Source organism: Cantharellus anzutake (assembly GCF_015039405.1).
Source record: "Cantharellus anzutake strain C23 chromosome Unknown EI90scaffold_2, whole genome shotgun sequence".
NCBI lineage: Eukaryota > Fungi > Basidiomycota > Agaricomycetes > Cantharellales > Hydnaceae > Cantharellus > Cantharellus anzutake.
In genome coordinates, this window is record NW_024066952.1 from 1510665 (window position 1) to 1532108 (window position 21444).

Consider the following 21444-nt stretch of genomic DNA (forward strand, 5'->3'; position numbering starts at 1 on the left):
TATAGTGTTTCATCCTCTTCGGTCTTATCCACATCTTCGCATGGGATCTCAAGGCTCCCATCCCGGGCTTTGGCTCGGTTCCAAGCCGAAACGACTTCCTGCTCAGGACGACAACTGACTAGTACAGAAAATATTGGAGGGAGCTCATCAAGTAGAAGCACGAGCTTCATTAGGGACTGAAGTGCCCCTAGATCGCCACATTCGTCTAACCCATCCAAGACGATCACAATGCGTCCCTCTCTCGAAGCCCATATCCCCATGAGATCATTCATTGGATCAGTGATCAAAACCTTCATTTGCGTCTCCAAGGGAAGGCTCTGAACCAACTCCAAATCTGGATTCCGAAGGCGTTTGACGAGCAACACCTTGAAGTCCTCATTCCAGTGCGCGAGCTGCCGTGCAAGAGTAGAAGGAAACCGCTCCAAAGAATCGAGGCCCGTCCCTTTTTGGTTCTTATCCCAAAAAAAGGAGGCTGCTAGGCTATGCTGCTTATGAAGGGTGGAAGCGATACTCATAGAGATTGCCGTCTTCCCAGTGCCAGGTGAGCCCCTTAACCAGACGAATCGGGTTCTAGCCTTCCCGAGATGTTTGAGTATGGACCTTTGCATCCTGATACGCGTGGTCGGGAGACATTCAAACTTGGTCTTCACATAAGTATACTCAGCCGGGACGCGCGCAAGCCTCGCAAGGTCAGCTGAAATTACCATCAGTGGAGGGACTCAGGAAAAGCCATGGGCACGTACATTGTATAGCTGTTTGAATCGTGTGAAGAAGGGCCAAAGTTGTTGCCTCTGACTATGATATGCACTTTCAGTCAGCGAAAAATCAAACACTCGGAATACAAAACAAACAAACCGAGAAGGAGCTGACTGCCTTGTTTATACATGCCTTCACGTCGCTTATGCTCCGCGAGATCTGAGTCCCCGAGACTATTCTCTTTATAAGGCCTTGACTCTTCAGTGACCTGATCTGTCCATTTTGGTCTTCTAAGGCCCTATCAACGGGGTTTAAGTCCAGATGATCAGCACGAGAGATGAACATACGTACCGGTGAAACTCCTTGATCAGTGAATCGACTTCTGGAGATATCTGGCCAGTCCACAGCTGGAGTGGCCGCAAAATGGTGTTGTAGGCTTTTTGTACCTCCTCGTTCAGTTCACTGAGAGTTTCCCTATTGCCATCAACGGTCTGCACAGGTGGAGCAAATATGAGCGATATACCGTCATTGAGAAAACTGCATCCCGACCTCGAAAACTTGGAGCAATGTGAGAAGTAAGTCCGGGATGTTGGCGAGAAGCGCCGGAACGGGGCTCATCTTTAGAGCGGAGGCTGCGGTCTGAAGAAGGATCCTCGTGGCGCCAAAGACCGATTTCTTTCTACTGCCAGTGGGACCGGTCGGCGATGGTAACAACGGCTCTGATAAGGGAGGCGAAACAAAGTCCGTGCCTCGATGTTCCAGTTGTGGCCGGAATCTTGTACTGTTGTCTCGTAGGGTATAGATACCGGGTGTTACACGGGGCGTCTCGATACTTCCCGGCGAGGAGGGAGGAAAGGGTGACATCGCCGAATCATCATGGAATGACCGAGCGGAAATAGTCGAAACAGACCGTTCGGAAAGGGGCGTGCGTGATCGATAGATACTATTAAGATGGGGAAATTCCCCCCCAATATCTTGTTGAGAATGTGAATCCCGTGGATCACCAGAAGAATGCAGTGTGGGTGCAACTCGAAAAAGCCCATGATAGGACCCCGCTGGTTCTTCCTCTTGACCGTGGCGAATACTGTCGTGGGCTTGGCGGGCCTGCGAACCGTAAATATGGGGAACTTGAGGTGAAGAAACCAAAGTGTGCAGCCACGGTTCACTCAAAGATGGTGCAGTCGATGCAGTCGTGCGTTTTGGAACAGGCAACCAGCGCTGAATATAATTTCGAGAATTATCAGAAGGTCCTGAAGTGGGCATGATCCAAGGGAGTTCGGGAGGTGGTGCTGCTGATCCATCGTACCGACCGTGAGGGATATTGACGTAGCTTTGAGGAGTCTGAGAATTGGTAAGATAGCTCTGGGGAACTTGAAATGAGGGAGCCGAGGCATGCGGTGACTGCGGATCATCACAAGATGGCTCAGGGGTGGGGCACTTTACAATACGATTGTTTGGGTCAGACGTCGATTTTCTTTTGTGAGACATCGCGCGAACGTGAAGCACAGTTAAGATGGGACTCGGACTCAGCGCTGCCCCACTCGACGGTTATATGCTGAAGCGGCTGTCCGATGGAGACACCCCTTGACCGCCATGTTCCGTTTCGGAAAATAGAATGTTGGTTCACAATCATTCACTACTTAATCGTGACCATGACAAGGGAAGCTAGTTGATTAGCCAAAGCGGTGCTTGCTGGCAGCAGTTTTGGTTTGTATTAATCGTGCTTGATCGATAGGCGCCCAGCAATGCATCCGCTCCGAAGGTCCGAAGCGACTGATTCAAGCATCTAGTTCGTCTACTCATCCATCACGCCAGGCACCTGGTAGGAAAGCACATTAGAGATAAGCACCGGCCGAACACATCAGCTCGCACCACAAGTCACAACTGAAAAATCACGAACCAAAAAGGCAAGAGCCGTACGAAACACCTCCCCCAGGAGGCTCAGCCCTCTCATCACAAACCTTCAGGCCCTTCAGGCACACTGCCAGCGTACGCTAAAGAAGCTCCCATCAAAAAAAAAAGGCACAAGACACCAAGCCTCGGTTCACACCTTCACATCAAAATCAACCTGTGGGCTCACAGTCTCCCGAGGCTCGTCGGCAGTCTATTCCACCGAGCCTGAGGTGTGGTTCTGTAGTTCAGGCGGCATATTTGGTGGCTATGCGTAAATCTCTACCTGGGCTGTCACCTGCCTAAGTGCTGGCATCGTGACCGAATATGGGGGTTGTCAACGGAGCACGATCTGGGCCCTACTCGGACGAAGGAGGACGGGTGCACTCAGATCGGACTCATTGAGACTTTCTTCGTATTTTTATTCGGGGGACCCAGCCCTGCCATGCCCTTGGCACTCTCAGGAGCAGCCTGCAGGTTAAATGTACAAAAGTCATCCACCCACACACACTAACACCCCGTGGGCTTACACCAACTTTATTTCTTCAATCCGCTGCCCTCACCTCAACCTTGCAGGAAACCCGACGTTCCGAACATAATTAACTCTTCACATCTTCATAACCTTCAATTCCGCTCACCCCTCATGACCTTTGTCTGATCCTTGTGGCATAGATCACGCGAAAGCGTAAGTATGTTAGAAGGTCCTCTGGCGAGGGCGTATCAATTCTCGGATATTACAGCAACATCGCCATACTAGCCAGCTTGGCGCAACCGACATGTCGACGCGCTTGGCTCTGCATTCCAACCGCATGCACCCAGTGAAACTTGAAGTCATTTCCTTTTTATTTAGTACCAGGCGCCCATTTTTATCATTATCTGGGAACCTCTTCGCTGGACTGACTTCCGCCTGCCCGATCACATATCAGAACTCTAGAAGTGGCTGTAGTTCATATGGTCTATTCTATCCCCAGTCGACACCTATATATACTCTACACTTAGGATACTGAATAGTGAGCAAGTCCATCATCCAACTCGAACTCGGTCTGGACTAGTGGATTGGGTATCATAAGCCGTCTATTTCCATGCGAAACGATATCAAGCCTTTAATTTTCATCGAGTAGAATTCTCCGGTGCAAGTTATTAAGAAGCAACGTCGAAGAGCGCGTCGAAGACGTCTGTGATTAGAATGGTCAATACTGGCATCTTCTCTCGGACAAACACCCATTAAGCTTACTGAAATAGGCCTAGGGGGAAACTAAGTGATAGGTTTTGGATCAAAACAAGCGAATACGTACTTCTGTCCGGATGGTACTACCGTTCCAACCATCACTTGGCTCGATCATGCGATACACTGCCCGGATGAGCAGTAAAATCGAATTTATGCGGATCCCGGTCAACATGAACCCTATCCTGGGAGTCAAGGACACATATCGTCCATCGAACATCGCCTCGGGATTCTTCTCGGACGATGTGGAGCTGGGGGCCGAACCCCCTGACCGTCCCAATTTCAAGGATGCAGACTGGCGTTGAAGATTAGAATAGACGAAAATAGCAGCGAGGAATGTGCACACAAGTCGGATGATCAAACCAGCTATGGTGGACAAAATGGTGAGTAACTGCGATCGCAGCCGATGGAAAGCATGAGATGTCACCCAGCATGGGGTACCTTCCAATATTCAGGTCCCCGTTGATGAAGTCCGCTGCGGCCGACGCAATCCCGCCCCCGACCCCTGTGATGCATGTCAACACGGCCAGGCCAAAAAAGAGAATCGATCGAATGCTTTCCTGGACCACGAGCATCTGAGTTAGCTAGAGGCACTGTCATGAGTTTTTTTAATGTCCCATACCTTCCTAATTTCAGAAACCCAATATTTTCTTCGCATTGGCACGTCACCGCCCCAAGATGAACCACCTGCTCATCTGGACATCAACGGACACGATCAGCTGGGTTCCACTCGCGATTCTAGTCCCAAAGGATGCATGCCCTTTCTTAGACACCTGCCGATTGCAAGATACTTCACTGACACTGGTTCTAGTACTATGGCCATAGTGCCTGCGGTCAACGAAAGTGTAGGTTCGTCTGCAACACTGATAGGAAAAGTTGCACGACTACCAACACATTTCATCCAGTTTCATAGTGCCCACAACAACCCAGTCGCCACCCAAACAGGTATATCTATGGTGGAAATTGTGTCTGCGTGTTCACTCTCCCAATAACAAACGAAGTTCAACTGACCATCCATGGCATCACTATTCATTATCCTAATCCCACACCTCACTAGCCTGATATGGACGTAGCACTCAGCGACGGCTACACTCAAATATTAATGAAGGGTGGGGGTGGAATTAAAAGCTTATTGTTTATTATGACTCGCTTCCAAGTTTTATAGTGATCAGGGCTATGCTATAGGTTGGGAGACGCAGACGGTGGTGTTGCATGCATGCGGCATAGCTAGAATAGAATATTCTGACTGCATGATTGCACGATGCATAGAAGTGGATTGTGCATCCCATCATGGTACGTTGCCTACGATACCAAGGTAAGAAAGATGCATATACTCGATGACTCGATATTTATTGATGCATCTTTGGCTCAGGCTTGCACATCTTCCGCCCCCCCCCCCCCTCTTACAGTCTATTCCACCTGGCTCCGGCGATGTCAGTTGAACCATCGTATACTCCCTACGGCTATGCCCCTACTCTGTGGATCCGCACCCTGTTCTTGGCCTCTTCTCGTTGGGCACAAGTGCGCGCCACACCAGATCATGTGGGTCCAGTATACATGCAGCTAACTGTGTGCTATACTCCCAGTCATCCACTTGGGTCAAGCCCTCTGGTGCCGACGCTGGTATTTAAATCCTACTCTTGTCCTTGGTGGTATCGGTGGAATTATAGGGTTGGTAACGCCCGGATTCTACATTCATTGGTGAATGCTCACAATCGACCCTTGGCGCTAGATGGTCAGGCCCACTGTGGTCCGCCAAGAATGTCTCTTCAAGCACTGCCTTCCTCATATAAATCTCGACGACGATTTTCAGGTACACAGATATCCTTCCCTCAGCGGTCACTACTTTTGTGGCCCGACGTTCTTGAGCACTGCAAATTTCATCATTTTGGAGGAAATAGTCAATCGCTTGGGGCCTTGATATCGGCAAGAACTTGTGCGCTCGTACCATTCTGGATGCGCAAGCGGCCTTTGCTGATTGACATGCTGGGCCGATGTTTTTATTTTCCTGTCCGTGAACCTAGTGAGTGACGTTTGTGGCCCAGGCATGCATTCCCTCGATCCTCTTTTTTCCCTCATCGTGTTAACATGCATCACAGGGGTTGGGGGCAAGGTTGCGTCGATCGCAGCGGACTCCATTAACGGGACCCAAATATTGGAGGACACATTACGCTGGGCGGGTCCTGATCGCAGTTACTCACCAGTCCGTCCACCACAGCCGGTATAATCATCCAACTTGTGGCAATTTCGGTGTACACATAACGAGCCGGCATAGCGACAAGGAAGGTGAGATCAGAGACAAAGACGGCACTAAAGATGGGCACCTGGCGCTAGGGGAAAAAGAAGAGGACTTTGAGGTTCACAGGAAGCATGCGCTTGGAATGCAGAATCAAACGTACCAACATAGCTGATGAATCAAGACGGACAATATTCGAGTGACGAGCCTGGTATATATTCTGCGTCTGGGCGAGGGCGTTCTGACAGGCCCAGGTTAATGCCTCGGTGTCACTTATTAATGATGAGCTTTGTTGACATCACGAAGAACAGACAAAGACCGAGGGGGCATTTTGCATCCGTTGCAGTCAATATTCTCGATCCTGTCACTTTTCATCCAAGCTGTACTCGGCTTTGGCTAGTGATTCTAGTCGACAAATCTGCCACCTAAACGTGCCTCTGCGGAATCACACCCTCCGTGAAAGAGACTGACCAACAAACATTGTAAGTAGAGGGGCTGGGTGCTTGGATCGTCTGCTTCAGACCTTCGGAGCGGGAAAGGTTTCGGACAGACGTAGCCGCACTGCCGGGCGCCTACCGCATTGCACTATTGCAGCACGATTAACTCGGACCAAATTGATTCCAGCACCGCTTTGGCTCATGGCTTCTCTGGTGGCTACTAGTGAATGTTTTTGAATCAGCATCCAAAAAAGGAACAAGATAATGCTTCCCATTGAGCTTGCATCGTGGCCGAGGCTTCTCTCTACCGCACAGCCGTTTCAGCACATAATCCGGGAGCGCTGAGTGGGCAGGCCAACCCCCGATCCACTACCCATCTTGACCGTGCTTCACGTTCGCGCTATGTCTCACAAAAGAAAATCAACGTCGATCCCGGACAATTGGATAGCAAAGCGACGCACCCCCAAGCCATATTGCGATGATCCACAGCCATCGCGTGCCCCGGCTCCCTCATTTCAGGTTCCCCAGAACTATCTTACCAATTCTCAGACTCACGTCAATGTCCCTCACAATCGGTACGATGGATTAGCTGCACCACCTCCCGAACTTCCTTGGATCATGCACACTTCGGGACCTTCTGGCAGTTCTCGAAATTATATTCAGCGCTGGTTGCCTGTTCCAAAGCGTGTGGCTGCACCGAATGGGCCATCTTTGAGTGACCCGTGGCTGCACACCTTGGTTTCTTCACCCCAAGTCCCCCAGGTTTACGTTACCGGTTCGCAGGCCCGCCAGGCCTACGACAGTATTCGCCACGATCGGGAGGATGAACCGGCGGAGTCTTATGGTGAGCATTCCCGGGTTGCGCCTACGCCGTACTCTTCTGGCGATCCACGGGATTCACACTCCCAACAAGATGTTGGGGGAAATTTTCCCAATCTTAACAGTAGCTATCGATCGAGCGCGCCCCTCTCCGAATGGTCTGTTTCGACTATTTCCGCTCGGTCATTCCATGATGATTCGGCACTTTCATCCTCTCCTCCTTCACCGGGAAGTATCGAGACGCCCTGTGTAACACCCAGTATCTGTACGCTACGAGACAGCAGTACAAGGTTCCGGCCGCAACAAAAACATCTAGGCACGGACCCGATTCCACCCCCCCCATCAGAGCCGTTGTCGTCTCCGATCGGCCCCAGTGGTAGTAGAAAGAAATCGATCTTCGGTGCCACGAGGATCATTCTTCAAACCGCAGTCTCCGCTCTGAGGATGAGCCCCGTTCCGGCGCTTCTCGCCAACATCCCGGACTTACTTCTCACGATACTCCAAGTTCTCGAGGTTGGAATGCTGTTCTCTCAGTGACGGCATATCGCTCATATTTCTGTGCAGACCGTTGATGGAAATGGGGAGACTCTCAGAGAATTGAACGACGAAATACAAAAAGCGTACAACACCATTTTGCGGCCACTCCAGCTGTGGACTGGCCAGATATCTCCAGAAGTCGATTCACTAATCGAGGAATTTCACCGGTGCGTATGTTCAGCTCCCATGCTGATCATCTGGACCTAATCCCCGTTGTTAGGGCCTTAGAAGAACAAAACAGACAGATCAGGTCCCTCAAGAGTCAAGGCCTGGCAAAGAGAATAGTCTCAGGAACTCAGATCTCGCGGAGCATAAGCGATGTGAAGATATGTATAATCAAGGCAGTCAGCTCCTTCTCGGTTTGTTTGTTTTGTTTCCCGAGTGGTTGTTCGCTGACTGGAATGCACATCATAGACGGAGGCGACAACTTTGACTCTTCTTCACACGATCCAGGCAGCTGTACAATGTACGTGCCCATGACTTTTCTTGGATCCTTCCACTGATGGTGTTTTCAGCCGACCTTGCGAGGCTTGCGCGCGTCCCGGCTGAGTATACTTATGTGAAGACCAAGTCTGAATGCCTCCCAACCACGCGCACCAGGATGCAAAAATCCATACTCGAACACCTCAGGAAGGCTAGAACCCGATTCGTCTGGTTAAGGGGCTCACCTGGCACTGGGAAGACGGCAATCTCCATGAGCATCGCTTCCACCCTTCATGAGCAGCATAACCTAGCAGCCTCATTCTTTTGGGATAAGAACCAAAAGGGGACGGGCCTCGACTCTTTGGAGGGGTTTCCTTCTACCCTTTCACGGCAGCTCGCGCACTGGAGCGACGACTTCAAAGTGTCGCTCGTCAAACGCCTTCGGAATCCAGATTTGGAGTTGGTTCAGAGCCTTCCCTTGGAGAAGCAAATGAGGGTTTTGATCATTGAACCAATGAATGATCTCATGGGAATATGGGCTTTGAGAGAGGGCCGCGTTGTGATCGTCTTGGATGGGTTAGACGAGTGTGGCGATCTAGAGGCACTTCAGTCCCTGATGAAGCTGGTGCTTCTACTTGATGAGCTCCCTCCAGTATTTTCCATACTAGTTAGTTGTCGTCCTGAGCAGGAAGTTGTTTCGGCTTGGAACCGAGCCAAAGCCCGGAATGGGAGCCTTGAGATCCCATGCGAAGATGTGGATAAGACCGAAGAGGATGAGACTCTACATACGGTTCGTTGCATGGTAGATGAAGGACTCCGCGATTGTATCAGGGAGTCGGCATGGGAACCATCAGAGGAAGACCTCGAGGTTTTCGCTTCAGGCTGCCGTGGATTACCCGTCATGGCTTCGATCCGAGTACGGGAGGTCTGCGCTCACACTCGAATGGGATCTTCCCTCAGACAAGAGTTTGACTATTTTCGCGATCTTACTGATATACCGAGTGATCTCAACTCGGAATACCTGCGCATACTCCGGCGGGCCTATATGTCCCATTCCTCATGCATTCGTCCCCACGTGGTCAACAACTATCGCCAAGCAGTCGGGACGATCATCACGGCACAAACCGATGGTATACGTGACGTGAAGTCTATGTCGATCATTCTAGGAATTACTGAGAATGACATCGACATGACGCTGAAACCTATTAGCCCAATAGTCAATCTTCCCTCAGACCACACGAAGCCGGTCACATTCTACCATGCAACCGCGAAGGAATTTATTACGGGTGAACCCATTGGTGAGGAAAGCGACAGAGTCTTCTTTATCAGTGATGTGGAGGGATATTTCCTCGGACTACCACTCCTTCGACTTGTGAATGGTACACTTGACCGGAATGAGTTCAATATCCCCACCGAACTTCCCTTGGGCGATAGACAGAAGTGGGATAATTGGAACAAGGAGCAACCGAAATATGTCGAGTATGCATTTGAATACTTGACCGAGCACTTAGACCCTTCACTCCTCTTTTCACGAGGGTCTAATGAGTTGCAGAGGGAATTCAAGCAGCTTCTTACAAAACATTTACTCTCGTTCATTCATGTGGGTCATCACGATGAATGCAGTTGGAATCGATTCAAAGTGAGTCCAGACCATTTGTACTCGAAGGACTTGAATTATGATATTACCTGTACTCCGTAGAAACACAAATTGATGCGACTCTGGGCTGCTGGATGGGATTTGCGGTATCTTTCCTCTGGACTGCAGACCGATGATTACGATATGTATCGGTCTTGCCTTCCTTTCACTCCGTCATCATCGCGCATTTACAAATTATATGGTCATCTCTCAGATCCCGTTCGAGTCTTCAGCATCGATGGCGAGTATGGCGGTCGCTTTGTCCCATTAAGCCAGGATGCATTTAAAGCTCGAAAGGTCATGGAGGCGAAGCTGAACGAGCTGCCAAAGAAGGTTGATAAATGGGTTGGGGAGGTGATTGATTATGAAACCGAATTTCGTGACCATAATGTCCGTAATGGCATTGTGACCTGTGCAGCGCTCTCCCCAGATGGCCATTGGGTTGCACTTGGTTTTGGAAGTGGTGTTATCGAGATTGCCGACATCGACCATCAGTGCACGATCTCTCAGTTCCAATTCAACCCCCCTAGTTGTCTAGTCTGGATCAAGTTCTGCAATGGCAACCACTGGATTGCGACTGAGGACAGCAATGGAAACATCATCATCTTTGGCCACGACATCGAACCGTTGAAACTCGGTACCTTTCCTGGGCCCAGCGATCTCTATCCTGCTCTAACTGCCATTTCCGACAATGGATCCATGATCCTACGGGTCCCAGGGAAGTTCTACGAAGGCCGCAGCACCATCGCACTCTTATATGTTTCGAGTGGTCCATTCATCCAGCATCTCGCATTACCTCCTATGGAATGCCCTAGTATTCCGGCGATCCCCCATCAGTATGGGCTTGGATTCTCACCTGGAGGCCGATATGTTGCTGTTTACCTTGCCCATAATGTTTTTATCTGGTCAACCGATTCATGCAAATTGATCACCCAATATCGCTTCCCAGATTCTGTGAAATGGGTTCTCAATGCTGGCGTTATACCCACCAGTTCATATGTCATTCCTGAGCCTGTACACCCTAGACCCGCCACTCCTTTAATCCCGGAGAAAACCCCTGATTTTGTACAAAATTCCCAGAGAGATTTAGGGCAAAACACGGATGAATCCTGGATGGAGTGCCCTTTTTACGGTTTCGAGGCTGCATCCTTGTCTGATATCATTGAACATCTTTCCTCCACCGCAGGAAGAGTTCCGATGATTGGTGGCCCTCTAATTTGGTTCAATGGAGGATATGAACTCATCCTCCCGGAAGAATACTGCCCGACTGACCACAGCGATAGGGCCTGGTATGGCGATCGGGTGCTGAAGGACGATCGTCTTTACTTCCCTCCGGCTAGCAAGGATGGTACTCGATTTATTGTCCAAGGCGAAATGACAGCCCCGATCGTCGTTGACATCAGCCAGGTTGTTTAATGCAATTTCTCTCTTCACTCGATGACGCGGTGCGTTCAAATTTTTATTTGGGAAGGCCGGGATAATGAAGTCGTTTCAATGGGGAATAGTCCATCAAAATTATGCTCCGAACTAATCGGTCTGAATCAGCGGGTAGTGTGCACGGTCCTAAATGGGCCAAGCGGCAGATGTGACTCATAAACAAACAAAGAACAGATACGCACAATGACGCAAAGAGTTAAAGTGGTGATACGGAACATAGTCAACAGTTAAATACAGGATAACTGGTTTGAAGTACGGAGACAGTCAACATTCAAAATAGGTAAGCACACTAGGTGGTGATGGGGAAGGGGGTGGGATGCACGAAAACAAAGGTCAAGCAGGGCTAAGAACCCAAGTTAGAAAGTAGACAATTGTTCACAGCGGTGGGTGAACTCACGAAAGCACGTGTTACTGATAGTAATGAGAAAGCGAAGTAACTGTGCAGAGACCAGTTCTAGCTGGCTGGGGGGGTTGGCTTGCGCATCCGGAGTACGAGCGCACAGGCTCTTGCTGATATCAGACTATATCGAGGCCCCAAGCAATTGGCTGTTTCTCCCATGATATCTGTGTACCTGAAAGTCGTCGTCGAGATTTAGATTTATATGAGGAAGGTAGTGTTTGAAGAGACATTCTTGGCGGACCGCAATGGGCCTGACCATCTAGGATTGTGAGTATTCACCAATGAATGTAGAATCCGGGCGTTACCAACCCTATAATTCCACCAATACCACCAAGGACAAGAGTAAAATTTAAATACCAGCGTCGGCACCAAAGGGCTTGGCCCAAGTGGATGACTTGGAGTATAGCACACAGTTAGCTGCATGTATACTGGACCCACATGATCTGGTGTGGCGCGCACTTGTGCCCAACGAGAAGAGGCCAAGAACAGGAAAGTAAACTGCAGGGGAGGTGGAAAATGTCCTGCTCCGGCCAAAGGATAAACGTCAGATTACCCCTAGTCACCAAGCATCGCAAACATGCATCCTTTTTGCGTCGGTATCGTAGGCAATATATAACTGGATGTACGACCCATTTCTGTGCTTCGCGTAATCGTGCAGTCAGAATATTGTAAAAGTCAGGATTCTGGCCGTGACGGCTGTGCTGCATGCTCCAATTGGCAGAGCTAGAGTAAGCTGTAGGATAAAGGTGCCCGTAATGATGTCACGAAGCCCGACGTGGCTGCACAATAGGGCATGTACTTCAGCACTCGGTACTGCAGAGCACTTCTACGACACTCCATGGCATCTGTGATCGCCTCCGATGTGACTGGGTTGTTGGTATGCTGATACATGCATTCTTCAGTGGCACGACCAACTAGGTCTCGAGCGCGACAGTCTGACGTTTTAACAACGGAAAAGGGGATCTGCATTCAATTTTACCCGCAGGCGCCCCAAATGACGTTTTTGGTCCCTTAAGCCGCAACAGGTTGACGAAGTCATTGTATGGCTGGCCCTGGTGTAGCATATGATGTCATCAAAAGTGCATTTGATACCGCCGTTCAATGAGAGGCTCGATTGGCCGGACGCGTTCGGAAGGTCAAGTTCCCCATACCGACGGTCCTACATTAAGGCAATGTAAATAAACCCTATCGATGACCATCTCATGTCGTACACTTCCAATTCGACTTGGGTACTGTTTCTGCTCATAAGTATGAAGGACACAGAGCTGCGGTTTTTGCTACGAATATACTACGTAATCGAGGCCTTGCCATCCACCTGTGTCTTGGCGGGCCACCCTTGTCCTTATTTCGCCCTGGGTGTATCTTCTGTCCCAATTTGTGGCGAATGTCTGTATCTCTCATATTCCTGGGAGTCTGGAAAGAGACCAAACCTTCCATTGGAGCAAATTTTCGAGGTTAAAAACCAACGGGACTCTTCCTGCCACGAGGAAAAGAGTTTGGTGCCGTTAGACTCGGTGCCGTAAAGGGGGCACTTCAAGCCAGGATTCGTCTGAGTCCCACCCTAACTCCTGCTCTGGACTTTGGGCGACAGCCAGCGTTTCCCTTCCGGAACCTAAGGAGTGGGAAGTTTGTTACGGGCAAGATATGCCCAGGTGGCTATGATGCTAGCATTGAGAACGCGTCGCACGCATCCTGGAAAAGCGATATGAGCTATCAACCCACATGAATTTGTTGACCAGATTAAAACGTTTTGCGTAGCGGACAGGCCTCCAGTGGGTGTACAACGACGGGGAATAACTGGATCATAAGAAATGCCAGACGCCAGATAGATGGGTCACCCGAAACGAATGAGTATGCATATGATGTTGATTTTCTATCCTTCCTGCGTAACTTCCCGCGTCGTTGTGGTCTGGCTGCCTGCACCTTAGATCCACAGGGACATCTCACTGCGTTAAAAATACTCCAAAAGCATTTAGAAGCCCAAGTTGAGACGCCAGATTTTTTGTGGCGGTAATCCAAAAAGAAAACAAGCCAAGCACGTCCAATGTGACCGCGTGACTGTCCTGAATCTGGACTTATCCTCCTTGTCCCTCCTGACGCTTGCCTTAATGCCCTCCGATCTCAGCACATGGCTCGTGTCCGTCCCAAATGACGGCGATGCGGAAGGATTGTTGCAGGAAATTAGTGGAAAGTTGAGCCAATCGAAAGCCCTATCACCTTCTAATATTTCCGAGCTTTCGGTACCATCCCTGAAAGTGCGTTAGTGAGGTAGTGGACTCTTCTTGCACACGAATGCCTAATCATAGTGACTGGCTAGACCGGGACGCTCGAGCTTCTTGTGTCACTATCTGAGGAGTTGCCGAAGCATGATACTGCCTTCACGTCCATCACAGCCAAACTAGTCGACACATTACGGAATTTGCTCAACAATAACCCTCAGCGGCTCGCGGAACATGTTTTAGTTGACGAAAGGAGCGTCGATGACTATCTCCTCAAAGGATGGAGATGGAATTCCGGTAAATATGGCGTTCAGCGAGGTTTGCGCGATTTGGTCGACACGCTAGTAAAGGCATGCGTCGGCTATTGAGTTCTGTCATCGCCGAATCCTCATCTTTCTTCCTCAAGGAAATTACGTCCATTGACAATGTGACCAAGAATAGGCTAAACAACTATAATCTCGCGAAAGGATCCCTCACACAATTACAACGAAAGACTGCGTAAATGCATCCTTTTCTCCTATGCAACCCCCCGCGATTCTCATTATCATCTGCCTTCAGCGGGAACCTGTCGACCCGTTCACTGATCGGGATTGTCACGAAGGAGCAGATAGTCGAATCGGAATACCTAGAGAGTGTCTTCGTTGCAGTTCCAAAGTAGGTTTTTCTCCAATTGACAGACCACTGGTGCCTTTATACATCATCAGAAACAACGTAAACGACTGGAACTCCAAATACGAACGTTTGGCCCCAATGGTCGTCCCGAGATCCTCACAGTATGAAGCTTATCATCATCATTCAAACCGCGTCCTGCTTAAAACTTTTCGCTGCAGGAAAATATCCCAAGACGATGATTTTTCCCTCTTCAGCGTCACCATCTTCAAGAAATCGAAGGACCAGTTTTCCCAGAAATGTCGAGAAAACAGGTGTGTCGTAAAAGAGTTTACAATCTTTCGCCTTGTGCGTCTCATCAATATTCGACTTTTAGATTTGTTGTACGAGACTTCGTGTATGAAGAAAACTTGGTAGAAAAGCATAATTCCGAGTTAAGAGCAGCTGAACAAGCAGAGAAGGAACTCTGGGTGCGTTAGGACGACATACCTATCTATCACCACACCACTGACTTTTTTTTTAAAAAAAAAAAAAAAAAAAAAAAAAAAACATAGTTGGAGATGCTACGCGTATCACGGACAAACTTTTCAGAAGCGTACCAAGTATTAGTCCATCTGAAAGTTATCTGCCTATTCGTTGAGAGTGTCCTCCGCTTTGGTTTACCTGCAAATTATACAGGACTAATAATAAAGGCCAGTAATAAGCCGCCATTCCCCCACAGCTGAGTTTAACCATCGTTCTTCGCTGCAGCCTGACCCGAAATCGACGAAAAAAATTCTCAATACCCTTACATCACACTTCGCATATTTAAGGCGTAAAGGAGGTATAGATAAGAAGACGTCTGGAAAGGCCGAAGATCTGAACACGGGCGAGTACCAGGCCCTTATGGAGCAAGAGTATTTCGACTTTGTACTGTTTGAAGTCCCATGGGTTATAACGTGAATCCTGAATATCAATTCGTTTTTGGTATACTAAGCACGACCGGTACAATCACGAGTGCAGACACACATCACTAAGGATGAAACATTCAAGAGCCACACAGTTTACACAGAAGAAAAACTCAATGTCAAGTATGCATTCAGCACGCAGACTTAACCCTCATAGGCTGGTGGATTGCCACGGTTCTCATCATCGGGAGGATGACCACTTCGATCGGCTTTCAAAATCCTCTCTCTTTCCTCCCTCTCAAGTCGCTTCTTTTCCTCTTCAGCACTTTCAGGCTTCTGAACCCCTTCAGCCGGGCCTGGTGCGGCCGAAGTCCCGGCGGAAGATCCGTCACCTTCGAGACCGAACCTCAGAAGTCTCTCCCTTTCCTCGCGCTCAAGTCTCTTCTTCTCCTCCTCTGCTGTCTCAGTTGCCCGACCTACGGGAGCGGGAGAGGACGCATCCTTACTCAGCGAATCTGTCGTTCCTTGTCTCTCGCCGGAGCGGGGGCCACCAATCTCGGCGACCGTCGGGCGCGTGGCGGCAGGAGCGAGTGCCGCGCTGTCGACCTGGGGCGCCCCAAGATCAGCCACGCTTGGAGGAGATTGGGTTTGTACTGAGGCGAGGGGCGAGGCAGGTGCATCGTTGGGAGCCGATGGACTGATTCCCTCATTAGGAGGAAGTTGGGAACGCTGTTCGGCAGCAAGCGCCACAAGGGCTGCTTGATCCTGCCTTCCCTTGTCGACCAAGGTAGGAGTACGTGAAAGCTCCTGTTGATGGGTTATTCCAAAGCTGTCAATGCGTGGTGCACCTGGTTTTTCGGCAGGTGCGAATGGCGAAGGATAGTTTCCCGGCTTGAAGTTCTCCAGGAGTTGCTGGGCTTGGTGCCTGATCTCCGCCGTTCTTCCGGCTCCCGTGTACGTATTCGAGAGTGATGCAGGTTCTGTAGGCAAAGAATCCAAGAGCGCTTCCCCAGCTTGGCTGAGAAGGATAAGCTTTTCGGCGTACTCGCGAAATGCTTGCCACTGGATTTTCTCGCTCTGCTTAAGAGCATCGAGCCACTGTCGGCTAATGTTCTTATTCTCTGAATCGGTCTCATTGATGAATGCCGCTCGTTGCTGTTCGAGCTGTGCAAGTTTTGCCTGTGCGTTTGGAGTGGCCCTCCCAGCCTCAACCTCGGAACGAAGACGGGAGATCTGTGAATCGATCCCGGCCAATTGGGAACGCTTGGGCCCTAGAGCTGCCTCGGTATTCCTCGCATCCTTGAATGGTGCGCGCGAAGCATCGATCTTCGCGGCTAGATCACAGTTGAGGTTTCCATGGACGTAGTGCAGGTATGCAAATCGATCGGACACTGAAAACAAAGTGTTCGTTAATTTCTTGACTGTACTATATGATATAACGGCTTTACCATCTTTGATTTCATCAGTCTGCTCCTGACCCCAAATGTACAGCTCCTTGCTAAAAGTCTTTCCGTTACGGCCAACATTATCGTAGTCATACACCAAGTTCTTCTGTCCAAGTATGAGCAACTGGATCTGTTTGTCTTGCGCCGAACTATTGATTCAAAAGCAAAGTCAGGTTTACGAGTTCGGCATAAGCCAGGGTAAGAGAACGAATTGCCTGTACTGAGTTTGAAGCGACTTTAGAGAGTTTTGAATACTGCCAAGCCCGTGTTGCATCAGTATGCCAGTAAGTCCAATGGGTTGGGGAGAAGTATGATCAAGTGTGGGTGGTGGACTAGTGGGGGCATTTCCAGGGGGCTGAGTGGTGGTGCTAGCCGGCTGAGCGGGCTGCTGTTGGCCTGGAATGTGCGTCGAAATTTGCTGTCCAAGCGGAGTCGTATTCAACGCATTTTGTGCCTAGATCAACGCCAAGTAAGTGCTCTCATCGAACAAAGATCGACGTTAAATCGGCGTTAGTATTCACCTTTTCAGCGAGGCTGTTGAGAAATCGAGGCATACTGAACGTTTAAGACACTGATCGTTTGTAGAGGTTGAAGGAAAGTCTTAGATCATCATTCGTTTCTTGGAGCGTCCTTTTATGGGCTGTGATGTCAAATATGAATATGAGGCTAGCATGTGACCTCACGACACATTTAAAATTTGTACAGCCATTGGGTATCCCACAAACTTGGCGTCTCTAAACTGCGCCGCGAATTGAGCTCATTCGTCGTACGAGAAGGATGTCGAACAACCCTTTTGCTGGTCCGACTGGCTCCCAGCTAACCAATAATCCATTCGCACTTCAGTCGGATCCAAGCCATGCATCCAATCGGTTCCCGAAGATCGATGACCCGTCCATTCTCACTGGCCAATTAGGCGCCGGGGACCCGAACTTTGGAGGGGGACAATGGGGTCAAGGGTCCTTTGGTGGAGGGTATAATCCTCTGCAACAGCAGCCAGTATATCCCCAACAAACCGGTTTTCCCCAGACTGGGCAATATTTCGGCAATGGTCAACAGCCCTCGTACGCGTTGGGCTCGGAACCCCAATATTTTAATACGTTTGGACAGCAATTCCCCTCTCAAATCCCAGACAACCGGAGTGGTGCTCTGTCGCATGCTTCCGATCCTACATATCAGAGCATCGCAGCCTTTGATCCTTATGCGAATCTTGCACTACTTCCTCAAGCTCTACCTGCTCCAGCTCCCAAACCCCCCAGCTCTCCGACTTCCGAATCATTTGGAGGGACGTCATTTCATTCTGACCATCCACGGTCTTTTGTCCGAGACCACAAAAATGAACTGGAGAGATGGGATCCAAGTGCCTGGAAACAATTCATGAGCTCTATCGAGAAGCTCAAGGGTGCATGGGAAGCGAGGAAGGATCTCGTGAATCGCGCAACAGCGGGTTACAATCAGCAATGGACACAACAGGATGTCACTCGGGCCCAGGATGTAGGCACAATTACCTCATCACATCTTCATTCGCTCATACTGATGTCCCTTTACATACATGCAGCTCCTTCGTGAAGCCGATTCCAACATCGATCTCGTCTTAGCTGCCAAACTCCAACTGGAAGAGGTTCAGTCTGGCTACCGTCACTCTTCCGATACGGCTTCGCGATCCCGAGTGCGCCAAGCACTCAACGCGGGGCTCCGATCTCTTCCGGAATGGCCAGAAGAACTTCAAACAAGCGCTGGGGTAACAGTGGCGTATACCAACCCACAACCACAACAGTCTTCTATCTTGGCGCAGCCCACAGGTTATGTTACCGGTGGTGGGAATCAACCGGGCGGGTTTGGGAGTTTATATCAGCAGCAACAGCAACTACAGCAGATAGGGTGGCAGCAGCCACAACAATATGGTTATGGAAGCGGATTTGGGCAGCCTTCATTGCAGCAGGGTTTTTACCGAGGGTGATGTCCTTGTCATGCGACCACTCGGTGGTGAAACTCACGAATTAGTTTGCTAAATATTACAGGTACTAACTGCGCCATGTTGGTACGCCCGACTTGCTTTCAGCTTATCCCAATGAGGCTGTCCTTCAACGATAATCAACTCTGAATAATTTGCCTTCAAGACGATTGAATATTGTACATTTGTAATACGGCGATAGAATCTGTCCAGGAAATCATTGTATGGTATATTGGGTCTTGAGGATATACAGCTGATTTTTCGTGATTGGACCCATGCACCACGCTCAAGGATCGGGGGAAGTATTCGCCGCCTGCTTCTTCAACTCCAGGGTCCTTTGAAGTCCATCCACAGCGCTTCTCCGCGCGTTTAGCAGTCGCTGAGCTTTCGCCAAATCAGGAGGGGTCAACAAAGCGGCTTTGTAATCTGTCGGCGTTAGTTGTGGTGGAGGCGTTCCTTGCAAAGTTGCGATCTCAGCCCGGAGTTTGGCAAGCGTCTCGTCGTATGATTTGAGTTCAATGATGCAGTCTTCTATTTGCTCGATGGTCTTGAAGGCATGGCAAACCTCCAGTGCGCATTTCTCGATATGGGCGAAACGAACTGGCCCGAGCATCGTCCCTCCATACCTGCATCATGATAATTGGAAACACCGATTTGCACGTAGGGATTAGAGACTGGATACGAAAATTACTACAATATGCAATACGAACCATCGCGAACACACGACGACGGCGTCAAGAACCCCTTCTTTTTCCATTACACCCAACACTCTTGAGGAACCGTACGTCTCCCCATCGTCATCATGCCCCATCACTTCTTCAAAATCATCCGGCCCATCTAGCCCAGTCTTTCCGTGTTTAAGCATCACACATCTCCACGCACTCATCTCGTGTGTAGCGGGCCGATCGGCGTGCATGACGTGCCGTACATGGGAAACACAGGATGCTGCTTGGGTACGCGATGTCGCGCGAAAGATATATGCGATGAAGGTAGAGTCACGATCGATTATGTTTGTTGACGTTGCCAATGGCCTGGGGGGTGTCCGTGAAGTCGTGATGAAGCTGTCGAGCGTCGAGTCCGTGATGCTCGGCATGACGCAAGACAAGAGGATCCGAATTTGATTTTGAATTCATTTTGGGCGCTTGTCTCGGAGGTGGAATGATGTCACAACGGGACTCCATTTATGTTCCCATACCGGCATTCAACAACGAATTGAGCAGTTGCTGTAAAAGTTTATTGAATGGGACACAATGCATTTATGCTGACAATACGATAAATTACTGAGGTCGTTGAGGAGTCATTGTAAGAAAGAGTCCAAGAATCAATGGTCTGGATTGCTTCGTGTGTGTGTCAAGCGTTTGCAGAACTGAATGCATCTCCGGAGGTGGGATGTAATGGGTCAGATCATAGAGTAAGTTTCTTCGCTCGATACGGTCCATCCTGCTTAATATCTTCCCTGAGGTAATAAAGGTGAGTGCGTGGAAGCAACATAATGCACATGAAAGGCCACGGACCTGGCATTGAGTAGTGAGAGGTATAATGTCCAAAACACTCCGCAAGTTGCTTGGAACGGTACGCGGTATGGCAAAGGCATGTATCGAAAATTCACCAACTGGGCGTTCAACATCAGGTAAAGCGCTACAAGACAAGCGGACTGATAGAATATACCTGAGCGAGAGGCCATACTTGCCAATTTGCGATAATGGCAGGCTTGTACATGTCGGCTATGAAAAGTCAATTCAAAGCCAAATTGCGGCATTGCAACAACTTACCGAACTTCTTCTGTACTCCGGCCGCATTGCGACCTTCCATGAAACCCATAGAACCGATGAAAATGGCGAGCTATGATGGACCCGGAAGAGTACTGAGACACCAGCGGATGGAAATTTGAATCTTCGGTTACTTACTCCCGTTGGCGCCCTGACGTGACAACGGAAAATCAGGAGAAATTCGGAAACGAACTCGAGGCACTCACATCAGGGCCTGGTCCGTTAGGACACGCTTTCCAAGAGCTTTCAAGCTGACTTTGCCGCCTACGCATCTTAGAGGGAAGTTGTTCTCCAAAAACAAGTTCCATCGACCCAGGAGAGGGCCCATTCCAATTCCGAACACTGCAAAGCGCGCAGTGCGAGAAAAATCCAGGCTCCTGGGTGGAGGAGGATCGAACTCCAGAGAGCGGGGTGGATGTGATTGGGGCGTTGTGAGCTAACGAGATAAGATAACTGGTTGTTGAGGGGAGATTCGGATCAAAGTGCTGGTCAACGACACACCAGTATTTGACATGTCTGGGCGACAACGTCCGAAAATGCTGCCAATGTTCCATTCGTTATGGCGAGTGTGACAGCAGGGTGAGTTTCAAACCGGGCTTGATAAACCCTTGCAATGGCAGCCATTATCGTGGAAAATTGATTGGAGATAGTGTATGTCTATGTGTGAGGATAAGTTAGAAATGGTGGTTTGGGGTTTCTTGAAGTGTTTTATAGCACGGGTTGTGGTGAGAGACGTCACTCTCAGGCTGTTCCACATTGAAGTATTGGAGCGGAGGTCAAAAGGTTTTGGGTATTACATTAATTACTTGGGGCATCCACCGTGGGAAC

At 49.5% G+C, this 21444-nt stretch overlaps 9 protein-coding genes across 9 annotated transcripts; 3 read left to right on the forward strand and 6 right to left on the reverse strand.

Moving 5' to 3' along the window:
• Positions 1 to 197: 197 nt before the first annotated feature.
• Positions 198 to 608, reverse strand: EI90DRAFT_2902521 (uncharacterized protein; the record flags this gene model as incomplete). The annotated part of the gene is made up of 1 exon (XM_039054097.1): positions 198 to 608. A coding segment is annotated over one exon (411 nt), but the record flags the coding sequence as incomplete, so codon positions are not given.
• A 328-nt stretch (positions 609 to 936) lies between these two features.
• Positions 937 to 2448, reverse strand: EI90DRAFT_3031195 (uncharacterized protein). Its single transcript, XM_039058293.1, has 3 exons — positions 1220 to 2448; positions 1048 to 1170; positions 937 to 994 (listed from the first exon to the last, which is right to left on the reverse strand). Exon 1 carries the CDS (start codon positions 2182 to 2184, stop codon positions 1222 to 1224), a length of 963 nt encoding a protein of 320 aa, XP_038923493.1. The 5' UTR covers positions 2185 to 2448; the 3' UTR covers positions 937 to 994; positions 1048 to 1170; positions 1220 to 1221.
• A 1278-nt stretch (positions 2449 to 3726) lies between these two features.
• Positions 3727 to 6797, reverse strand: EI90DRAFT_3150042 (uncharacterized protein; the record flags this gene model as incomplete). The annotated part of the gene is made up of 7 exons (XM_039065628.1): positions 6571 to 6797; positions 6345 to 6513; positions 6211 to 6288; positions 6013 to 6141; positions 3882 to 4106; positions 3821 to 3830; positions 3727 to 3761 (listed from the first exon to the last, which is right to left on the reverse strand). The coding sequence occupies exons 2-7, from the start codon at positions 6420 to 6422 to the stop codon at positions 3727 to 3729; spliced, it is 555 nt and encodes a 184-aa protein (XP_038923494.1). The 5' UTR covers positions 6423 to 6513; positions 6571 to 6797.
• A 1644-nt stretch (positions 6798 to 8441) lies between these two features.
• EI90DRAFT_2903345 (uncharacterized protein) lies at positions 8442 to 8852 on the forward strand (the record flags this gene model as incomplete). The annotated part of the gene is made up of 1 exon (XM_039054137.1): positions 8442 to 8852. A coding segment is annotated over one exon (411 nt), but the record flags the coding sequence as incomplete, so codon positions are not given.
• A 4992-nt stretch (positions 8853 to 13844) lies between these two features.
• EI90DRAFT_2988320 (ATPase V1 complex subunit C) lies at positions 13845 to 15548 on the forward strand (the record flags this gene model as incomplete). The annotated part of the gene is made up of 9 exons (XM_039056037.1): positions 13845 to 13991; positions 14054 to 14311; positions 14362 to 14453; positions 14514 to 14609; positions 14660 to 14728; positions 14786 to 14878; positions 14941 to 15034; positions 15119 to 15260; positions 15286 to 15548. 9 exons carry the CDS (start codon positions 13845 to 13847, stop codon positions 15504 to 15506), a joined length of 1212 nt encoding a protein of 403 aa, XP_038923496.1. The 3' UTR covers positions 15507 to 15548.
• A 107-nt stretch (positions 15549 to 15655) lies between these two features.
• On the reverse strand, positions 15656 to 17450 carry EI90DRAFT_3115553 (Eisosome component PIL1-domain-containing protein; the record flags this gene model as incomplete). The annotated part of the gene is made up of 3 exons (XM_039062800.1): positions 15656 to 17045; positions 17118 to 17350; positions 17418 to 17450. The coding sequence occupies 3 exons, from the start codon at positions 17448 to 17450 to the stop codon at positions 15656 to 15658; spliced, it is 1656 nt and encodes a 551-aa protein (XP_038923497.1).
• Positions 17451 to 17673: 223 nt separating this feature from the next.
• On the forward strand, positions 17674 to 19113 carry EI90DRAFT_3285080 (uncharacterized protein; the record flags this gene model as incomplete). Its single annotated transcript, XM_039066950.1, has 3 exons — positions 17674 to 18387; positions 18452 to 18849; positions 18915 to 19113. The coding sequence occupies 3 exons, from the start codon at positions 17674 to 17676 to the stop codon at positions 18919 to 18921; spliced, it is 1119 nt and encodes a 372-aa protein (XP_038923498.1). The 3' UTR covers positions 18922 to 19113.
• EI90DRAFT_824422 (ribosomal protein S5 domain 2-like protein) lies at positions 18994 to 20369 on the reverse strand. The gene is made up of 4 exons (XM_039068102.1): positions 20362 to 20369; positions 20129 to 20303; positions 19558 to 20070; positions 18994 to 19473 (listed from the first exon to the last, which is right to left on the reverse strand). Exons 3-4 carry the CDS (start codon positions 19938 to 19940, stop codon positions 19134 to 19136), a joined length of 723 nt encoding a protein of 240 aa, XP_038923499.1. The 5' UTR covers positions 19941 to 20070; positions 20129 to 20303; positions 20362 to 20369; the 3' UTR covers positions 18994 to 19133.
• Positions 20244 to 21361, reverse strand: EI90DRAFT_3031214 (uncharacterized protein). The gene is made up of 7 exons (XM_039058294.1): positions 21118 to 21361; positions 20823 to 21052; positions 20755 to 20767; positions 20620 to 20689; positions 20516 to 20571; positions 20362 to 20459; positions 20244 to 20303 (listed from the first exon to the last, which is right to left on the reverse strand). The coding sequence occupies exons 1-7, from the start codon at positions 21238 to 21240 to the stop codon at positions 20252 to 20254; spliced, it is 642 nt and encodes a 213-aa protein (XP_038923500.1). The 5' UTR covers positions 21241 to 21361; the 3' UTR covers positions 20244 to 20251.
• Between the last annotated feature and the right edge of the window lie 83 nt (positions 21362 to 21444).

Coding starts and splice junctions, on each gene's coding strand:
- EI90DRAFT_3031195 (XM_039058293.1), bottom strand. CDS start 2,184: ATGTCTCACAAAAGAAAATCGACGTCTGACCCAAACAATCGTATTGTA.
- EI90DRAFT_824422 (XM_039068102.1), bottom strand. CDS start 19,940: ATGCCGAGCATCACGGACTCGACGCTCGACAGCTTCATCACGACTTCA. Junction 19,474..19,557: donor GTCGTCGTGTGTTCGCGATG/GTTCGTATTGCA, acceptor ATCATGATGCAG/GTATGGAGGGACGATGCTCG.
- EI90DRAFT_3031214 (XM_039058294.1), bottom strand. CDS start 21,240: ATGGCTGCCATTGCAAGGGTTTATCAAGCCCGGTTTGAAACTCACCCT. Junction 21,053..21,117: donor CCCAGACATGTCAAATACTG/GTGTGTCGTTGA, acceptor TTATCTCGTTAG/CTCACAACGCCCCAATCACA. Junction 20,304..20,361: donor CTCTCACTACTCAATGCCAG/GTCCGTGGCCTT, acceptor TTATTACCTCAG/GGAAGATATTAAGCAGGATG.